This window comes from Oncorhynchus keta, chromosome 1, assembly GCF_023373465.1.
Source record: "Oncorhynchus keta strain PuntledgeMale-10-30-2019 chromosome 1, Oket_V2, whole genome shotgun sequence".
NCBI classification, from domain to species: Eukaryota; Metazoa; Chordata; class Actinopteri; order Salmoniformes; family Salmonidae; genus Oncorhynchus; species Oncorhynchus keta.
Window position 1 is genome coordinate 86,659,664 of NC_068421.1, and position 20,022 is coordinate 86,679,685.

Below are 20,022 nucleotides of genomic sequence, written 5' to 3' on the forward strand. Positions count from 1 at the left end.
GAACGACAGATTTGTACCTTGTCAGCTCGGGAGTTTGAACTCGCAACCTTCCGGTTACTAGTCCAACGCTCTAACCACTAGGCTACGCTGCCGCCCCAATGCAGGCGAACCGGGGACACCGTGCGCAAGACTGGTGCCATGTAAGCCGGCCCAAGGTGACGCACTGGAGACCAGATGCGTAGAGCCGGCTTCATGGCACTTGGCTCGATGCCCACTCTAGCCCGGCCATTACGCGGAGCTGGTATGTACCACATCGGGCTATGCACCCGCACTGGGGACACCGTGCGCTCCACAGCATAACACGGTGCCTGCCCGGTCTCTCTAGCCCCCCGGTAAGCACAGGAAGTTGGCTCAGGTCTCCTACCTGGCTTCGCCATACTTCCTGTGTGCCACCCCCCAAGAAATTTTTGGGGCTGACTCTCGGGCTTCCGTCCACGCCGCCCTGCTGCCTCCTCATACCAGCACTTCACTTCTTGTAATTAACTAGAGAGTCGGGCACCACAAAATAATATTTATAGAGCTGTATCTTACGAATAAACTCTTAAAAACCTAGTAATATTTTACATCAATAGCAGTCAATATTAATCGTCATCTTAATTCAGTCTCATCTTGGTTATCTAAATACCTAACTAATCACACAGAATTACACATACACATATTTAAATCATAACTTGATTACAAATTACGTCATAAAGGAAAACGTCTAGCGGGCGGCACAGATATGACAGCTGGTTACACAAAAGAAAAGGGTATTGGTTTGAGTGAAAGAGCGGGAAGACTGAGGAACAAGGGGCGAAGCTGTGCTATCGTAAATACAATATCTTATAAATTACCGCCCATTTGGAAAATGCAATAAATATTTACTCTGAGCTGTGCTTCAGTAGGTTGGTGGTAGATGGGAGGCCGTGTTGCACAACCGAGTCCTTTGTCCTTTGAATAATGTCTCTGCTGGTAAATTGAATACATTGTAGTAACGTCGTTGTGTGGTAGACGGGATACTCTGTCTGTTCCTCCCTAACCCTCGTTTGCAGCGGCTGTTGCTAACTCAACGACTAGGAGGTATCACTTCTGTAGTCAATAAGAGTTCAAAGTTCATACCATTCGCAACCAAAGATCACGCTGATGTTGGCTTCGTTCTGTAGTTATTATCTGAACCATTCTGACATCGGACCGTCGTCCTCACGTCCTCAGAACAGGAGGTTATATTGTCGTCAAGGGCTTATATAGGAAGGGAGAGGAGGGCGTGTTTGAAAGGTTTTATTGCCCATGTCCCTTCACAGGGGCGGGCCACTGATTGAGCAGAGCCCTATCTTATGAAAACCCAAATCTTACATTTTAGAAGCTAAAATCACATTTCATCCCATCATGAATAATGTCATCTTATCATTGATGAGAATGTTTCAGATGACAACCGAACTGACATCATATTCATTAAGTACCACAGCATATGTTCCATTGGTTGGATTACCAGAATATAGTTAATTTACCCCCACCTTCTGATGTTCCCAGAATCTCTATGTTAACCAAGGGTTTTGCAAATGTAACATCAGTAGGGTAGAGAGAGTATTTATGACTGTCATAAACCTACCCCCAGGTCAACGTCATGACAACAGCATGAAGCTTAAATAGGCTGGATTGTAAGCAAAGGGATCAGAGGGCTACGTCAGGGATCAATGTTTACTCTTTCAATCACAGTAGATCTATACTTTTCTACTGTGGAGCTAGTTGACTTCATAATAAAGAAATAGGCGCTTGTCAAAGAACTTCAGCATCTTGGCTACTTCAGCATCTTGGCTACTTCGGAACTTCAGCATCTTGGCTACTTCGGAACTTCAGTATCTTGGCTACTTCAGCATCTTAGCTACTTCAGAACTTCAGCATCTTAGCTTCTTCAGAACTTCAGCATCTTGGCTACTTCGGAACTTCAGCATCTTGGCTACTTCAGAACTTCAGCATCTTGGCTACTTCGGAACTTCAGCATCTTGGCTACTTCGGAACTTCAGCATCTTGGCTACTTCGGAACTTCAGCATCTTGGCTACTTCAGCATCTTTGGCTACTTCGGAACTTCAGCATCTTGGCTACTTCGGAACTTCAGCATCTTTGGCTACTTCGGAACTTCAGCATCTTGGCTACTTCGGAACTTCAGCATCTTGGCTACTTCGGAACTTCAGCATCTTGGCTACTTCGGAACTTCAGCATCTTGGCTACTTCGGAACTTCAGCATCTTGGCTACTTCGGAACTTCAGCATCTTTGGCTACTTCGGAACTTCAGCATCTTTGTCTGCTTCGGAACTTCAGCATCTTTGTCTGCTTCGGAACTTCAGCATCTGGCTACTTGGGAACTTCAGCATCTTGGCTACTTGGGAACTTCAGCATCTTTGGCTACTTCGGGAAGCAGAGGTCTGGGTTCCTAGGACAATTAAGTATTTTGTTAGGTTATGGCAATGTGTCTGCTCCAATTTTTGTGAGAAAGTACATTTTTGGAATAAAGAGGCATGCAATAACCAGCACCATAACATCCAATTTAGAAGCTCCAAACTGTTTAAAAGAATATTCCTTTTTGGTGGGCGGTTTTACCATAATCAGTGAAGCGTAGACTAGAGGCATGCAGTGGTAATCCCGATTGACTTTTATTATCCTGACCGATATTCATTCAACAATGCTTCTGGGTCATTCTTGAATTGCGGTGGTAAATGCTGTTCCTTGAATTTGGCACTGTAAAAACCCTTTGAAATTACAAAAACATGAGAAATTTACATTTTCTGTTTTCTTTAACCTGTTACTCCTACCCCCTACTTTTTCGAACATTCTGTTAAAAATCGCGCAACATTTCAGCGCCCTGCTGCTCATGCCAAGAATATAGTATATGCATATGATTAGTATGTGTGGATAGAAAACACTCAGACGTTTATAAAACTGGTTAAATCACGGCTGTGACTATAACAGAATGTGCGTTTCATCGAAAAGCACAGGAAAATCTGATCACTGAAAATGGAAATATATATCCATCCGCCACTTCAACCCATTGATAAAGGCGAACCACAATAAATGGGGCTGAGGTTGCAATACCTACAGCTTCCATTGCCTAGGCTTTGTTTCTTTGTCAAACGAAGAAGAGACAAGCCATTTGTTCAGGTCTCCGACCGGATATTTTGGTTGAGATTTACCCGGACATTATTTCCAGACGGACAGCTAAAGAATATACATCGCCTCGTGATCAATTTTAGCGCTTATTAACGTGTACTAATACCTAAAGTTGCATTACAAAAGTATTTCGAAGTGTTTTGTGAAAGTTTATCGTCAACTTTTTTAATTTTAAAAAATGACGTTACGTTATAAGACGCTATTTTTTTTTTCATTTATCACACAGTCTTCATAGATCGATATCTAGGCTATATATGGACCGATTTAATCGAAAAAAAGACCCAATAGAGATTATGGGACATCTAGGAGTGCCAACAAAGAAGATGGTCAAAGGTAATGAATGTTTTATATTTTATTTGTGCGGTTTGTGTAGCGACGACTATAGTCTCTTTTTTCGTTTGTGTAGCGACGACTATGCTAATTATTTTGTTTACGTCCCCTGCGGGTTTTTTGGGGTGTTACATGCTATCAGATAATAGCTTCTCATGCTTTCGCCGAAAAGCATTTGAAAAATCTGACTTGTTGCCTGGATTCACAACGAGTGTAGCTTTAATTCAATACCCTGCATGTGTATTTTAATGAACGTTTGAGTTTTAACTAGAACTATTAGCATTTAGCGTAGTGCATTTGCATTTCCAGATGTCTAGATGGGACGCCTGCGTGTCAGGTAGGAGCAAGAGGTTAACTGTTTTTAATAAGAAAACATGCTAGACAGTGAACACAAGTATTTACACAATGTTTTACTAGTAATGTGTCCCTCAGTTTTAAGTCACGGGGAGTACGGGGCGTACGTCTCACGGACAAGGTCACTATCTCTGTCGGCTGGGTAGTGAGACAGACAGTGTGTGCGTATGTTTGTGTGTATGTGTGGGCGTGAGAAGTCTGTATAAAATGAATTGTTTTGTATTCTTGACTTCAGAACGTTCCCGTGGTTACACATTTAACTGTGATAGACTGGACCTCTGTCTGTTTTCATTTCTATCAGTATCTTACAAATCCTGATATAGCAGACTGAGTAATCACAATTTATTTGGTTAAAGAACACGAGAACATAATTCTCCTATCAGAGTGAATGACACCAGATATACTGAAGGACCGAGGACACTGATTATTATTCTATTGATGACATTATGAAAACTGTGTGATTCTGTAGCAGCTGGCAAGATACTGCCTCTTGTTTAGACTTCCTACAAGCCTCTCAGGCTGATGTTTAGAGAAGATTTAGTCAGGCTGTCACGACTTCCACCGAAGGTGGCTCCCCTGCCTGTTCGGGCGGTGCTCAGCGGTCGTCGGCACCGGTCTACTAGCTCCCACCGATCCCTTTTTCCTTTTCTGTTAGTTTAGTCTTATTAGTTGCACCTGTTCCTTTTTGTGTTTCTTGAGTTTTGTCTACTTAAACCTGTTAGGCCCACTTAGGTTTGTGCATAATTATTTTGTTACTCTGTTGGTTGTGGATGTGGTTTAGTTTTGTTTTCTCCGGACTGTTTGTCCTGTGTTTGGGCTGGTCAGTGTTGTGCGCCCTGTAATTCGGTGTGACCTTTTTGTGCCGGAGAATAAATATTACATTTCACAGAACCTTCTGCTCTCTGCGCCTGACTCCTACCCACCACTCCTAGTAAACCGTGACACAGGCTGGTGTTTAGAGAACATTTAGTCAGGCTTGTGTTTAGAGAACATTTAGTCAGGCTGGTGTTTAGAGAACATTTAGTCAGGCTGGTGTTTAGAGAACATTTAGTCAGGCTGGTGTTTAGAGAACATTTAGTCAGGCTGGTGTTTAGAGAACATGTAGTCAGGCTGGTGTTTAGAGAACATGTAGTCAGGCTGGTGTTTAGAGAACATTTAGTCAGGCTGGTGTTTAGGGAACATTTAATCTGGTTGGTGTTTAGAGAACATGTAGTCAGGCTGGTGTTTAGGGAACATTTAGTCAGGCTGGTGTTTAGAGAACATGTAGTCAGGCTGGTGTTTAGAGAACATGTAGTCAGGCTGGTGTTTAGAGAACATTTAGTCAGGCTGGTGTTTAGGGAACATTTAATCTGGTTGGTGTTTAGAGAACATGTAGTCAGGCTGGTGTTTAGGGAACATTTAGTCAGGCTGGTGTTTAGAGAACATTTCATCTGGTTGGTGTTTAGAGAACATTTAGTCAGGCTTGTGTTTAGAGAACATTTAGTCAAGCTGGTGTTTAGAGAACATTTAGTCAGGCTGGTGTTTAGAGAACATTTAGTCAGGCTGGTGTTTAGAGAACATTTAGTCAGGCTGGTGTTTAGAGAACATTTAGTCAGGCTGGTGTTTAGAGAACATTTAGTCAGGCTGGTGTTTAGAGAACATTTAGTCAGGCTGGTGTTTAGAGAACATTTAGTCAGTCTGGTGTTTAGAGAACATTTCATCTGGTTGGTGTTTAGAGAACATTTAGTCAGGCTTGTGTTTAGAGAACATTTAGTCAGGCTGGTGTTTAGGGAACATTTAGTCAGGCTGGTGTTTAGAGAACATTTAATCAGGTTGGTGTTTAGGGAACATTTAGTCAGGCTGGTGTTTAGGGAACATTTAGTCAGGCTGATGTTTAGGGAACATTTAGTCAGGCTGGTGTTTAGAGAACATTTAATCAGGCTGGTGTTTAGGGAACATTTAGTCAGGCTGGTGTTTAGGGAACATTTAGTCAGGCTGGTGTGTAGAGAACATTTAGTCAGGCTGGTGTTTAGAGAACATTTAGTCAGGCTGGTGTTTAGAGAACATTTAGTCAGGCTGGTGTTTAGAGAACATTTAGTCAGTCTGGTGTTTAGAGAACATTTCATCTGGTTGGTGTTTAGAGAACATTTAGTCAGGCTTGTGTTTAGAGAACATTTAGTCAGGCTGGTGTTTAGGGAACATTTAGTCAGGCTGGTGTTTAGAGAACATTTAATCAGGTTGGTGTTTAGGGAACATTTAGTCAGGCTGGTGTTTAGGGAACAGTTAGTCAGGCTGATGTTTAGGGAACATTTAGTCAGGCTGGTGTTTAGAGAACATTTAATCAGGCTGGTGTTTAGGGAACATTTAGTCAGGCTGGTGTTTAGGGAACATTTAGTCAGGCTGGTGTTTAGAGAACATTTAGTCAGGCTGGTGTTTAGGGAACATTTAGTCAGGCTGGTGTTTAGGGAACATTTAGTCAGGCTGGTGTTTAGAGAACATTTAGTCAGGCTGGTGTTTAGGGAACATTTAGTCAGGCTGGTGTTTAGGGAACATTTAGTGCTGTCTGATAAGAATATAAAGGGTCTCCAAGAGGCCAGTTAGACTGTTGCACCCTGTTGCATCTTCTAATAAAGTGTTAGGACAGAGCTGCTGCTGGTCATTTAGAGTGTGTTGGCTGCTTGTGTCAGGGCAAGGCATAATAGGGAAGGGCAGGATAGGGGGGCCACAGCCTTGGTTCTCTGATTGCTGGGGTGTATGAGGGGGACCTGATTATAGCGAAGACCTTCAGGGACACACAAGGGTTATAGGTGGGGGACGTCACCTCCCTATTTAGGGAGGAGGGGTTTTGGGGGGAGGTTGATGAGTTTTGTTGATGACTGTGCAGGGTTCAAAGGTTCAAAGTGTCAGGGGACAAGAGGTGTGTGTGCACTCCCTTTTTTTAGCACAGCGAATAGGCATCAATCTGAAGTCTGTTTATGTATGTCTTTAGAACAGAATCTCTGTGAAGGCTAAATGTAATGAATAAATGTTTATGTATGTCTTTAGAACAGAATCTCTGTGAAGGCTAAATGTAATGAATAAATGTTTATGTATGTCTTTAGAACAGAATCTCTGTGAAGGCTAAATGTAATGAATAAATGTTTATGTATGTCTTTAGAACAGAATATCTGTGAAGGCTAAATGTAATGAATAAATGTTTATGTATGTCTTTAGAACAGAATCTCTGTGAAGGCTAAATGTAATGAATAAATGTTTATGTATGTCTTTAGAACAGAATCTCTGTGAAGGCTAAATGTAATGAATAAATGTTTATGTATGTCTTTAGAACAGAATCTCTGTGAAGGCTAAATGTAATGAATAAATACAGGGTCTGTAACATCATGTTACAGGATGGATAGGACATCTGGGACAGTCATGAAAAATAACAATTTATTTAACATCACCTTTACTCCCCCCCATTCATAGCAGGATTCATTTCTACTACAGTAAAGATGTTCGAACAAATTAACTACCGACAGCATGATTTCTTACAGCCCAATAAACTGAACAAATTCACAGTAATATACAGCATGGAAGAAATCCACTAACACTTCTACCATATGTCCGAAGTCAGATTGAACCAAACACTTCTACAGTATGCCAGAGGTCATATTGAACGAAACACTTCTACAGTATGCCAGAGGTCAGATTGAACCAAACACTTCTACAGTATGCCAGAGGTCAGATTGAACCAAACACTTCTACAGTATGTCCGAAGTCAGATTGAACCAAACACTTCTACAGTATGCCAGAGGTCAGATTGAACCAAACAATTCTACAGTATGCCAGAGGTCAGATTGAACCAAGCACTTCTACAGTATGCCAGAGGTCAGATTGAACCAAACACTTCTACAGTATGCCAGAGGTCATATTGAACGAAACACTTCTACAGTATGCCAGAGGTCAGATTGAACCAAGCACTTCTACAGTATGCCAGAGGTCAGATTGAACCAAACACTTCTACGGTATGCCAGAGGTCAGATTGAACCAAACACTTCTACAGTATGCCAGAGGTCAGATTGAACCAAGCACTTCTACAGTATGCCAGAGGTCAGATTGAACCAAGCACTTCTACAGTATGCCAGAGGTCAGATTGAACCAAACACTTCTACAGTATGCCAGAGGTCAGATTGAACCAAACACTTCTACAGTATGCCAGAAGTCAGATTGAACCAAACACTTCTACAGTATGGCAGAGGTCAGATTGAACCAAACACTTCTACAGTATGCCAGAAGTCAGATTGAACCAAATGTTTGGCTGCAGATCAAATTAGAGAAATAAAACTTTTTCTCTGATAGATTATTATTATCACTCTCATAAAATATGAGACAGTTTAGAGGAAGAAGAACGTGGGAATAAAATAAACATTGAGTTTGGTATGAAGAACATGAGAGACCCACACAAAATAATTATGAGAAATCAAATCAAATTGTATTTGTCACATACACATGGTTAGCAGATGTTAATGCGAGTGTAGCGAAATGCTTGTGCTTCTAGTTCCGACAATGCAGTAATATACAACGAGTAATTTAACCTAACAATTCCACAACAACTACCTTATACACACAAGTGTAAAGGGATAAAGAATATGTACATAAAGATATATGAATGAGTGATGGTACAGAACGGCATAGGCAAGATGCAGTGGATGGTATAGAGTACAGTATATACATATGAGATGAGTAATATAGGGTATGTAAACGTTCAGGGAAGTCAGGAACCAAAACACGCAGTCAGTCAGGAAAGCTAAGGCCAGCTTCTTCAGGCAGAAGTTTGCATCCTGTAGCTCCAACTCCAAAAAGTTCTGGGACACTGTGAAGTCCATGGAGAACAAGAGCACCTCCTCCCAGCTGCCCACTGCACTGAGGCTAGGGAACACGGTCACCACCGACAAATCCATGATTATCGAAAACTTCAACAAGCATTTCTCAACGGCTGGCCATGCCTTCCGCCTGGCTACTCCTACCTCGGCCAACAGCTCCGGCCCCCCCGCAGCTCCTCGCCCAAGCCTCTCCAGGTTCTCCTTTACCCAAATCCAGATAGCAGATGTTCTGAAAGAGCTGCAAAACCTGGACCCGTATAAATCAGCTGGGCTTGACAATTTGGACCCTCTATTTCTGAAACTATCCGCCGTCATTGTCGCAACCCCTATTACCAGCCTGTTCAACCTCTCTTTCATATCGTCTGAGATCCCCAAGGATTGGAAAGCTGCCGCAGTCATCCCCCTCTTCAAAGGGGGAGACACCCTGGACCCAAACTGTTACAGACCTATATCCATCCTGCCCTGCCTATCTCAGGTCTTCGAAAGCCAAGTCAACAAACAGGTCACTGACCATCTCGAATCCCACCGTACCTTCTCCACTATGCAATCTGGTTTCCGAGCCGGTCACGGGTGCACCTCAGCCACACTCAAGGTACTAAACAACATCATAACCGCCATCGATAAAAGACAGTACTGTGCAGCCGTCTTCATCGACCTTGCCAAGGCTTTCGACTCTGTCAATCACCATATTCTTATCGGCAGACTCAGTAGCCTTGGTTTTTCGGATGACTGCCTTGCCTGGTTCACCAATTACTTTGCAGACAGAGTTCAGTGTGTCAAATCGGAGGGCATGTTGTCCGGTCCTCTGGCAGTCTCTATGGGGGTGCCACAGGGTTCAATTCTCGGGCCGACTCTTTTCTCTGTATATATCAATGATGTTGCTCTTGCTGCGGGCGATTCCCTGATCCACCTCTACACAGACGACACCATTGTATACACTTTAGGCCCGTCATTGGACACTGTGCTATCTAACCTCCAATCGAGCTTCAATGCCATACAACACTCCTTCCGTGGCCTCCAACTGCTCTTAAACGCTAGTAAAACCAAATGCATGCTTTTCAACCGATCGCTGCCTGCACCCGCATGCCCGACTAGCATCACCACCCTGGATGGTTCCGACCTTGAATATGTGGACACCTATAAGTACCTAGGTGTCTGGCTAGACTGCAAACTCTCCTTCCAGACCCATATCAAACATCTCCAATCGAAAATCAAATCAAGAATCGGCTTTCTATTCCGCAACAAAGCCTCCTTCACTCACGCTGCCAAGCTTACCCTAGTAAAACTGACTATCCTACCGATCCTCGACTTCGGCGACGTCATCTACAAAATTGCTTCCAACACTCTTCTCAGCAAACTGGATGCAGTTTATCACAGTGCCATCCGTTTTGTCACTAAAGCACCTTATACTACCCACCACTGCGACTTGTATGCTCTAGTCGGCTGGCCCTCGCTACATATTCGTCGCCAGACCCACTGGCTCCAGGTCATCTACAAGTCCATGCTAAGTAAAGCTCCGCCTTATCTCAGTTCACTGGTCACGATGGCAACACCCATCCGTAGCACGCGCTCCAGCAGGTGTATCTCACTGATCATCCCTAAAGCCAACACCTCATTTGGCCGCCTTTCGTTCCAGTACTCTGCTGCCTGTGACTGGAACGAATTGCAAAAATCGCTGAAGTTGGAGACTTTTATCTCCCTCACCAACTTCAAACATCAGCTAGCTGAGCAGCTAACCGATCGCTGCAGCTGTACATAATCTATTGGTAAATAGCACACCCATTTTCACCTACCTCATCCCCACAGTTTTTATTTATTTACTTTTCTGCTCTTTTGCACACCAATATCTCTACCTGTACATGATCATCTGATCATTTATCACTCCAGTGTTAATCTGCAATATTGTAATTATTCGCCTACCTCCTCATGCCTTTTGCACACATTGTATATAGACTCCCCTTTTTTTCTCTGTGTTATTGACTTGTTAATTGTTTACTCCATGTGTAACTCTGTGTTGTCTGTTCACACTGCTATGCTTTATCTTGGCCAGGTCGCAGTTGCAAATGAGAACCTGTTCTCAACTAGCCTACCTGGTTAAATAAAGGTGAAATACAAATAAATAAAAAAAATAAAAAAGTATTAAGTGGCATTGTTTAAAATGGCTAGTGATACATTTTTACATCAATTTTTCCATTATTAATGTGGCTGGAGTTGAGTCAGTATGTTGGCAGCAGCCACTCAATGTTAGTGGTGGCTGTTTAACAGTCTGATGGCCTTGAGATAGAAGCTGTTTTTCAGTCTCTCGGTCCCTGCCTTGATACACCTGTACTGACCTCACCTTCTGGATGGTAGCGGGGTGAACAGGCTGTGGCTCGGGTGGTTGTTGTCCTTGATGATCTTTATGGTCTTCCTGTGACATCGGGTGGTGTAGGTGTCCTGGAGGGCAGGTAGTTTTCCCCCGGTGATGCGTTGTGCAGACCTCACTACCCTCTGGAGAGCCTTATGGTTATGGGCGGAGCAGTTGCCGTACCAGGCGGTGATACAGCCCGACAGGATGCTCTCGATTGTGCATCTGTAAAAGTTTGTGAGTGCTTTCGGTGACAAGCCGAATTTCTTCAGCTTCCTGAGGTTGAAGAGGCGCTGCTGAGAAATAAACATTTATAAAAAACAATGTTTATAACTAATGCTCTTATCCAGAGCCATTTACAGTAGTGACTTGTTACTGATTGTCCCATTGACAATAATGATTATTATAATTTACTTATGTTAATATTGTATATCTATCACCTAATTTCAAAAGTACGCTTTAGCAATATGTACATTGTTATGTCATGGCAATAGTGTAAATTGAATTGAATGCGTACATTTTAGTACTGGTCTCCCATGGGAATTGAACCCACAGCCCTGGCGTTGCAAGTGTCATGTGCTACCAACTGAGCCACATGTTATAGTCAGTGTTCCGTTATAGTGTTGAAAAGTTTGACAATTAATTTGTATGTCAAATGGGAGCGTGCATTATCATCGCAACCAATCAGGTTTAATGAAATTAAACTAGAGTTTGACTAACAGGGTTGAGGATGGTTGAATGCATAGCCATGCAACAAGTGCATGTGTTGCCCTTGTCCTCACTGCCATCCATAAAGACACACAGCTTTGCTTTTAGTCAAACAGGAAACGGCCTGAAAAATAAACAGCCAATCTGAGTCGACACATCTCGGAGAGTCAGAGGGCTCAGGAGAAATTGGGGATGATTAGGGGTCAAACCATCCTCGCAGCACGGACATTGAAGCTGGGATGCATCTAATTGCTGTTTAAAAAGCCCATATGTCTGAGACTGTTTTGACCCCTCTGTCCCCCTTCCCTATCCAACTCCAGAACAGCCTTCCCTGCTCCTGTTCCTAATTTGTTCTTTAATGTCCATTCCTGACCTCTCGTCCTGCCATCTGCAGTGAGTTTGGAGCGCTAACCCCAGTTGACATCATGCATACAGTTTGTCTTGATCTCTCTCATCCTCTCCTATTCTCTGTCACTCTCTCTCTTCCCTTCTCTCTCTTTCTTCCCTTCGCTCTCTCTCTTCTCTCTCTTTCTTCCCTTCTCTATCTTTCTTCCCTTCTCTCTCTCTCTTCCCTTCGCTCTCTCTCTTCCCTTCTCTCTCTCTCTTCTCTCTCTTTCTTCCCTTCTCTCTCTCTTCTCTCTCTGTATCTCCACACTTCACACAGACACATTATTTCTATCACCTCTTTGGAAGAAAAAATGGAAAGCTCTACACACTTATTTCTTATTCTTCTCTCCCTAGTTCTTAGCAACTTCTGCCTGTCTCCCTCTCTCCATTCTCTCCATCCCTTCTCCCTCATTAGGTGGGTCTGCACTGTAGGGTGAGGTGGTGCTTTCAGATAGCTTAACGTTGCAGTTTATTGAATATTACTCTATGTGGGTTTTGCTGTCCCAGGGAGTCATTGCCAGAGTCCCATTGCCCTCATTATTTTCCCCAAAGTGGCTCACATTCCGTGCCCTGCTAAACGAGGGCCAAGCCCTCTTATAGCTCTTGGAGAGTCTCACACATCTGAACAGAGCTCTGAGCTCAGAGGACTCACACCTGTAGAAAATAGAAACACAGTGAAACAATGGAGCCCTGTCTATCTGTCTCACCTGCCACCTCTTCTGTTTTCCCTGGCAGCTATCCTCTGTGCAGGCCTTTGTACACACCAGTGAGCTGCTTCGACCACACCCTGGTCCAAGCAGGCTCTTGTCCCACACCCTGGTCCAAGCAGGCCCAGCCTTCAGCCTCAGCCCCAGACCTCCAGCCAGCTACAAGGCCTGGTCAGGGAGCCAAACATCCAGCCCCGGACGTCCAGCCAGCTGCAAGGCCTGGTCAGGGAGCCAAACCCCCAGGCCCCAGCCCCAGACGTCCAGCAAGCTGCAAGACCTGGTCAGGGAGCCAAACCTCCAGACCCAGATGTCCAGCCAGCTGCAAGGCCTGGTCAGGGAGCCATACCCCCAGGTCCCAGCCCCAGACATCCAGCAAGCTGCAAGGCCTGGTCAGGGAGCCAAACCTCCAGACCCAGACGTCCAGCCAGCTACAAGGCCTGGTCAGGGAGCCAAACATCTAGGCCCCAGCCCCAGACGTCCAGCCAGCTGAAATGCCCCAGAGCTGAGCAGAGAATCAGGTTAGAGGTCGAGATGGAGGGAATCTAGACTGGCAGTTTGTGTTGAGATGATATTGGTAAACAATAAACAGTGGGATGGGACTGATACACACACACACACAGAAAGAGAGAGGGAGCGAGAGAGAGAGATGGAAGGAGATGTGTAGATGTGTAGACAATAAGTTGATTATGGAGGAGACATGGAGTTGGCGAGACATGTTGTTGATATGGGGTGGTTGAATAGTTTTGACCCAGTACTGGACTTGACAAGAGTTCCAGATGACTCACATAGTATGGGGCTCGCATACAGCCAACTGTCATGGTGATGACAACTGGTTAAATGGGCTGCCACAGGCTTCATCAAGCTTCCTACAGAACCTAGATTGGAATCAGAGAAGCACATGGACAGAGGAATAAACCCTCACACAACACTTCTCAAATACAAATGCACCAGTTGCCTCCTACATGGCCCCATAATATGGACTCAAAATCAAATTCTTAATCAACTTATTTTTAACCATTGCACATTGCTATTGTTTTATTCATTACTGGTTTAATATATTTAACTGTGGGTCTGGCGGCTTCGCTGTCTCTCATCTCAGCCTTGTCCCAGAGTGGAGCTCACATCTGGTTGTAATCAGGAGAGAGAGAGAGAGAGAGAGAGAGAGAGAGAATGCATGCCCATTAGTAGTCCATGATTTGGCAGTAGTCTTCACGTACAACGGTACCCCATCCATCTCTCCACTGGAGTTATACAGAACATAGCCTCCTAGAAGGCCTTTTCTCCAACCCATTCTTCCCACCCTTATTACCCAATTTAATTAGATTCTAAACGAGGGGAACAAAATGAACAGGAGTCATGGATTTGGGTTATTGGCAGCCTCGGGGATAAGGAGACCCTGCTGAGAGCAGAGAATATACATTTATGGGCTAAAAACGCCTAACGTCAGACACTACAGGGTTAATTTAATTAGAAAGGGCAATGGCTGGTGTTCTGTGGATATGAAGAACAAAATGAGTCATTATTCGAACTAAATCCCTGTTATAATCTCTCCCTAATTTACAGCTTTTTGCCTGGTAGGGCTTTTTATGTTCTAAATAAACAATTACATAAAATGTATTTGATTATTTAAAATCCTTCTTGGAGACAGTCTGAGGTTTTAAAACAAGGCAAATGTGGGTTGAAATGAGAGGTCGTACACTTTGGGTGATTCCAAATGGATTAATAGAAAACATTCCTGTAAACAATCGTGTATAAAAGTAGGAAGGCAGGCAGTGATGTTGTTTGGTCTCAAGACATCTGTTGTGATTGGATACAGTTGTTATCTGGCTTCTAAACTAATCAGGAAAAGTTGCATTCTGGAATTTCTTCAATGAATGTCGAAAAAGATGGAAAATTATAAGACCAGGCAACTATAACTTTGGGGAGGATATAACCAGTAAATTACAAACGCATATACTGTACACACACGCACACACGCACATGCACAGAGAGAGAGAGAGAGAGAGAAATACAATCTTAATTAGATCCAGTCCTCGAGCACTGAGGTATTCCACTAAAAACCAAACTCCATGTTTTGTATGAACATCAGGATTCATTAAGCTCTTGGTGACAGATGCCTCAAATCCTTCATCAAGCCACATCACCACAGCTGATACTGAGACCCAGACAACGTGGTGGTCTCAATCATGAGAACCCAGAAACACACTCAGACTGCTCTTTGATCATTAGCTTTACATGTGTGCCTTATTGCGTAGATTAGTTTCACATTATCATTGTAGATCCCAATAGTCTAGCTCCTCTGTGATTGGTTTATGTGACAGGATTGCTAAACACAAGGAACGATTGGACACATTTAAGGCTGACTCACTGTGTGAAATAGACCCGTGATCATAACCCTGACACAAAATCAGCTGAAACTGATTGCAACAAAAGCATGACGTCATTCTATTCAGTCTGGTTTTTTACGACCAAAAATAGACCTCTTTATCTGCATGGTTGTGATCTGGTTTCTCTGTGTGTCTGCATGGATATAAACTGTGGAGGTTAAATGGTCCTATACTTAACCATGGCCTCCTGCAATACAAACCCTAGTGTAAGAAGATGAGGAGGAGTCGCTCTGTAATTAGATTTAAGCCATTTGTTTATCTAATTTGAGTTACAACCTCGTTAATGTATGTGCTGTCGCCACCGCAGGAGTTTTTGTTAACGCCCACCGTCTAAACGTATTGGCCGACACGTTTTGAAACAGTGGCCAAGCCCTCTCATCAGCCTTGGTCTGTTAGTGCCGATGCTTTCTCAAGCAAGACATAATTACCATTACACCACATCAAGAGAGAGTGTCACATTATATGTCCCACTAAATGTAAACAGAGCCATTGCCATGGAGAAGCTGGCATGGTTCTACCCACCCCTCTTTCCCATCAACCCTCATCAGTCAGATGGTACCCATTGTTCCATGATCTCTCTGGGTGTTAAGGAGTTGTGGGTGCAGACCAACACCAACACTCTCTCTCACAACACCAACCAGGGAGGGCACCTCAACTGACTCCTTCCCTTACTCTCTCTCACAACACCAACCAGGGAGGACACCTCAACGGACTCCTTCCCTTACTCTCTCTCACAACACCAACCAGGGAGGACACCTCAACGGACTCCTTCCCTTACTCTCTCTCACAACACCAACCAGGGAGGACACCTCAACTGACTCCTTCCCTTACTCTCTCACTTTTTTGTATTTTCTTAATCACTCTCTTCAACCCTCTCTCTTTCTCTCTCATCATCCCCCCCTTTCTCTTCCATCCATCCCACAGGTCTCTGGTAAGCCCATTAATAAGCATGTGTTCGTAATTACATTACTGTATCCATCAGCGACACAGAGGTGCCCTGGCACAGGAACACTGGCTGCCTGGGAGTAGCGGTGAGCAGGCCTCTTTCTCTCTCTTACTCTCTTTATGTCTATGCCCCCTCTAAACCCCCAGCACCCCAACACGCCAACCCCATTGCCCAAAAATAGTTTAATTGGGAGTTTTTTTTATGTCTTTATTACAACAGAAACTGGCACAATCCAGCCTACCACATCACCACCACCACAGTCCAGCCAGTCAACCCCTAGAGGTAATACTGTGGGAGCCATGCCTGGTGGATTAGGGGAACATTTATTTAATCCCTTTGTTACCATTCCTTTATATACCACGCCTTAGCCACATACACATACATACAGGCAATTACCGTAAACACATACACACACACACACAGGCATGAACAACAACGCCCATTATACACACACACACACACACACACACACACACACACACACACACACACACACACACACACACACACACACACACACACACACACACACACACACACACACACACACACACACACACACACACACACACACACACACACACACACACACACACACACACACACACACACAGTGGCTGTGATTTACTACACAGTACTATTTTATGAATCTAATTACACTTCCCAGAAAAACACACAGGGGAAAGTGCTGCCTATGTGTTTTGGTGGAAGGAGTAAATGTTGTTTTATTTTATGAGTAAGAGAGAGAAAGACATTTTATTTTATGAGCGCCTGCAAGGTTTCCTTAATGTGTCAGTAACATGAAGGGTGTGTCCTGTAAAACGTGTGTGTTTTAATACTGTTTCTGTTTGTGTTTTTCTCTACTTTAAGTCTCCTCAATGAGGGATGCAATCACTCTAAATGGAAAAAAAGAGGCTTTGGGTAACGGCACTAGCTAATTTCTCAAACATACACATGCGTCTGCTGTTTGGATTCATGACTTTGGGATATAAATTATTTGAGGGATCTATGAACGTTTGAACATCTTGGCCATGTACTGTTATAATCTCCACCAGAAACAGCCAGAAGAGGACTGGCCACCCCTCATAGCCTGGTTCCTCGCTAGGTCTCTTCCTAGGTTCCTGCCTTTCTAGGGAGTTTTTCCTAGCCACCGTGCTTCTACGTCTGCATTGCTTGCTGTTTGGGGTTTTAGGCTGGTTTCTGTACAACACTTTGTGACATCAGCTGATGTAAAAATTGTTTTATAAATACATTTGATTGATTGATTGATTGATGAAGGTTTCAGTTATCTAGTAGTCTAGCCTCCAAAGGATTCTACATGGAAATTGCTCTGGTTAGAATTTATATCTGTGATCCTAACCAGAGACGTACACTGAGTGTACAAAACATTATGAACACCTGCTCTTTCCATGTCATAGACTGACCAGGTAAATCCAGGTGAAAGCTATGATCCCTTATTGATGTCACTTGTTAAATTCACTTCACCCAGTGTAGATGAAGGGGAGGAGACAGGTTAAATAATATTTTTAAGCCTTGAGACAATTGAGACATGGATTGTGTATGTGTGCCATTCAGAGGGTGAATATACTCAGTGTATTTTCCCTTTCTGTAATACACATGCTTTCCAGTGTTCTATTTGTGACCCTCTTTTGTGTGCAGGTTGATCATCACTAGACTTGGTGTGCAGGCTGTTGGTCACTAGACTTGGGGTGCAGGTTGTTGGTCACTAGACTTGGGGTGCAGGTTGTTGGTCACTAGACCTGGGGTGCAGGTTGATCGTCACTAGACTTGGGGTGCAGGTTGATCATCACTAGACTTGGGGTGCAGGTTGATCATCACTAGACTTGGGGTGCAGGTTGATCATCACTAGACTTGGGGTGCAGGTTGATCATCACGAGACTCTGGGTGCAGGTTGATCATCACTAGACTCTGGGTGCAGGTTGATCATCACTAGACTTGGGGTGCAGGTTGATCATCACTAGACTTTGGGTGCAGGTTGATCATCACCAGACTTGGGGTGCAGGTTGTTGGTCACTAGACTTGGGGTGCAGGTTGTTGGTCACTAGACTTGGGGTGCAGGTTGTTGGTCACTAGACTTGGGGTGCAGGTTGTTGGTCACTAGACTTGGGATGCAGGTTGATGGTCACTCGACTTGGGGTGCAGGTTGATCATCACTAGACTTGGTGTGCAGGCTGTTGGTCACTAGACTTGGGGTGCAGGTTGATCATCACTAGACTTGGGGTGCAGGTTGATCATCACTAGACTTGGGGTGCAGGTTGATCATCACTAGACTTGGGGTGCAGGTTGATCATCACTAGACTTGGGGTGCAGGTTGTTGGTCACTAGACTTGGGATGCAGGTTGTTGGTCACTAGACATGGGGTGCAGGTTGTTGGTCACTAGACTTGGGGTGCAGGTTGTTGGTCACTAGACTTGGGGTGCAGGTTGTTGGTCACCAGACTTGGGGTGCAGGTTGTTGGTCACCAGACTTGGTGTGCAGGTTGATCATCACTAGACTTGGGGTGCAGGTTGATCATCACTAGACTTGGGGTGCAGGTTGATCGTCACTAGACTTGGGTTGCAAGTTGTTGGTCACTAGACTTGGGGTGCAGGTTGATCATCACTAGACTTGGGATGCAGGTTGTTGGTCACTAGACTTGGGGTGCAGGTTGATCATGACTAGACTTGGGGTGCAGGTTGATCATCACTCGACTTGGGGTGCAGGTTGTTGGTCACTAGACTTGGGGTGCAGGTTGATCATCACTAGACTTGGGGTGCAGGTTGTTGGTCACTAGACTTGGGGTGCAGGTTGTTGGTCACTAGACTTGGGGTGTAGGTTGTTGGTCACTAGACCTGGGGTGCAGGTTGATCATCACTAGACTTGGGGTGCAAGTTGTTGGTCACTAGACTTGGGGTGCAGGTTGATCATCACTAGACTTGGGATGCAGGTTGTTGGTCACTAGACTTGGGGTGCAGGTTGATCATCACTAGACTTGGGGTGCAGGTTGTTGGTCACTCAGGTTGATCACACTAGACTTGGGGTGCAGGTTGATCATCACTAGTTGATCATCACTAGACTTGGGGTGCAGGTTGATCATCACGAGACTTGGGGTGCAGGTTGATCATCACTAGACTTGGGGTGCAGGTTGATCATCACTAGACTTGGGGTGCAGGTTGATCATCACTAGACTTGGGGTGCAGGTTGATCATCACTAGACTTGGGGTGCAGGTTGTTGGTCACTAGACTTGGTGCAGGTTGATCATCACTAGACTTGGGGTGCAGGTTGATCATCACTAGACTTGGGGTGCAGGTTGATCATCACTAGACTTGGGGTGCAGGTTGATCATCACTAGACTTGGGGTGCAGGTTGATCATCACTAGACTTGGGGTGCAGGTTGATCATCACTAGACTTGGGGTGCAGGTTGTTGGTCACTAGACTTGGGGTGCAGGTTGTTGGTCACTAGACTTGGGGTGCAGGTTGATCATCACTAGACTTGGGGTGCAGGTTGATCATCACCAGACTTGGGGTGCAGGTTTATCACCACTAGACTTGGGGTGCAGGTTGTTGGTCACTAGACTTGGGGTGCAGGTTGTTGGTCACTAGACTTGGGGTGCAGGTTGTTGGTCACGAGACTTGGTGTGCAGGTTGTTGGTCACGAGACTTGGTGTGCAGGTTGTTGGTCACTAGACTTGGGGTGCAGGTTGTTGGTCTCTAGACTTGGGGTGCAGGTTGATCATCACTAGACTTGGGGTGCAGGTTGATCATCACTAGACTTGGGGTGCAGGTTGATCGTCACTAGACTTGGGTTGCAAATTGTTGGTCACTAGACTTGGGGTGCAGGTTGATCATCACTAGACTTGGGATGCAG

At 44.4% G+C, this 20,022-nt stretch overlaps 1 protein-coding gene across 2 annotated transcripts in view; it reads left to right on the forward strand.

Moving 5' to 3' along the window:
• LOC118393951 (translation initiation factor IF-2-like) overlaps positions 1-20,022 on the forward strand; it is a 114,827-nt gene that overhangs the window by 8,653 nt on the left and 86,152 nt on the right. Inside the window, exon 2 of one of the 2 annotated variants that reach the window (XR_008065154.1) lies at positions 12,848-13,337. Coding sequence is in view for 1 of the 2 variants with exons in the window: in XM_035787192.2 (XP_035643085.1) it covers positions 12,848-13,280 (433 nt within the window). In the remaining variant the exon portion in view is untranslated. Of the gene's footprint in view, positions 1-12,847; positions 14,377-20,022 lie in introns of those variants that run through there. The other variant, XM_035787192.2, reaches the window with a different exon arrangement.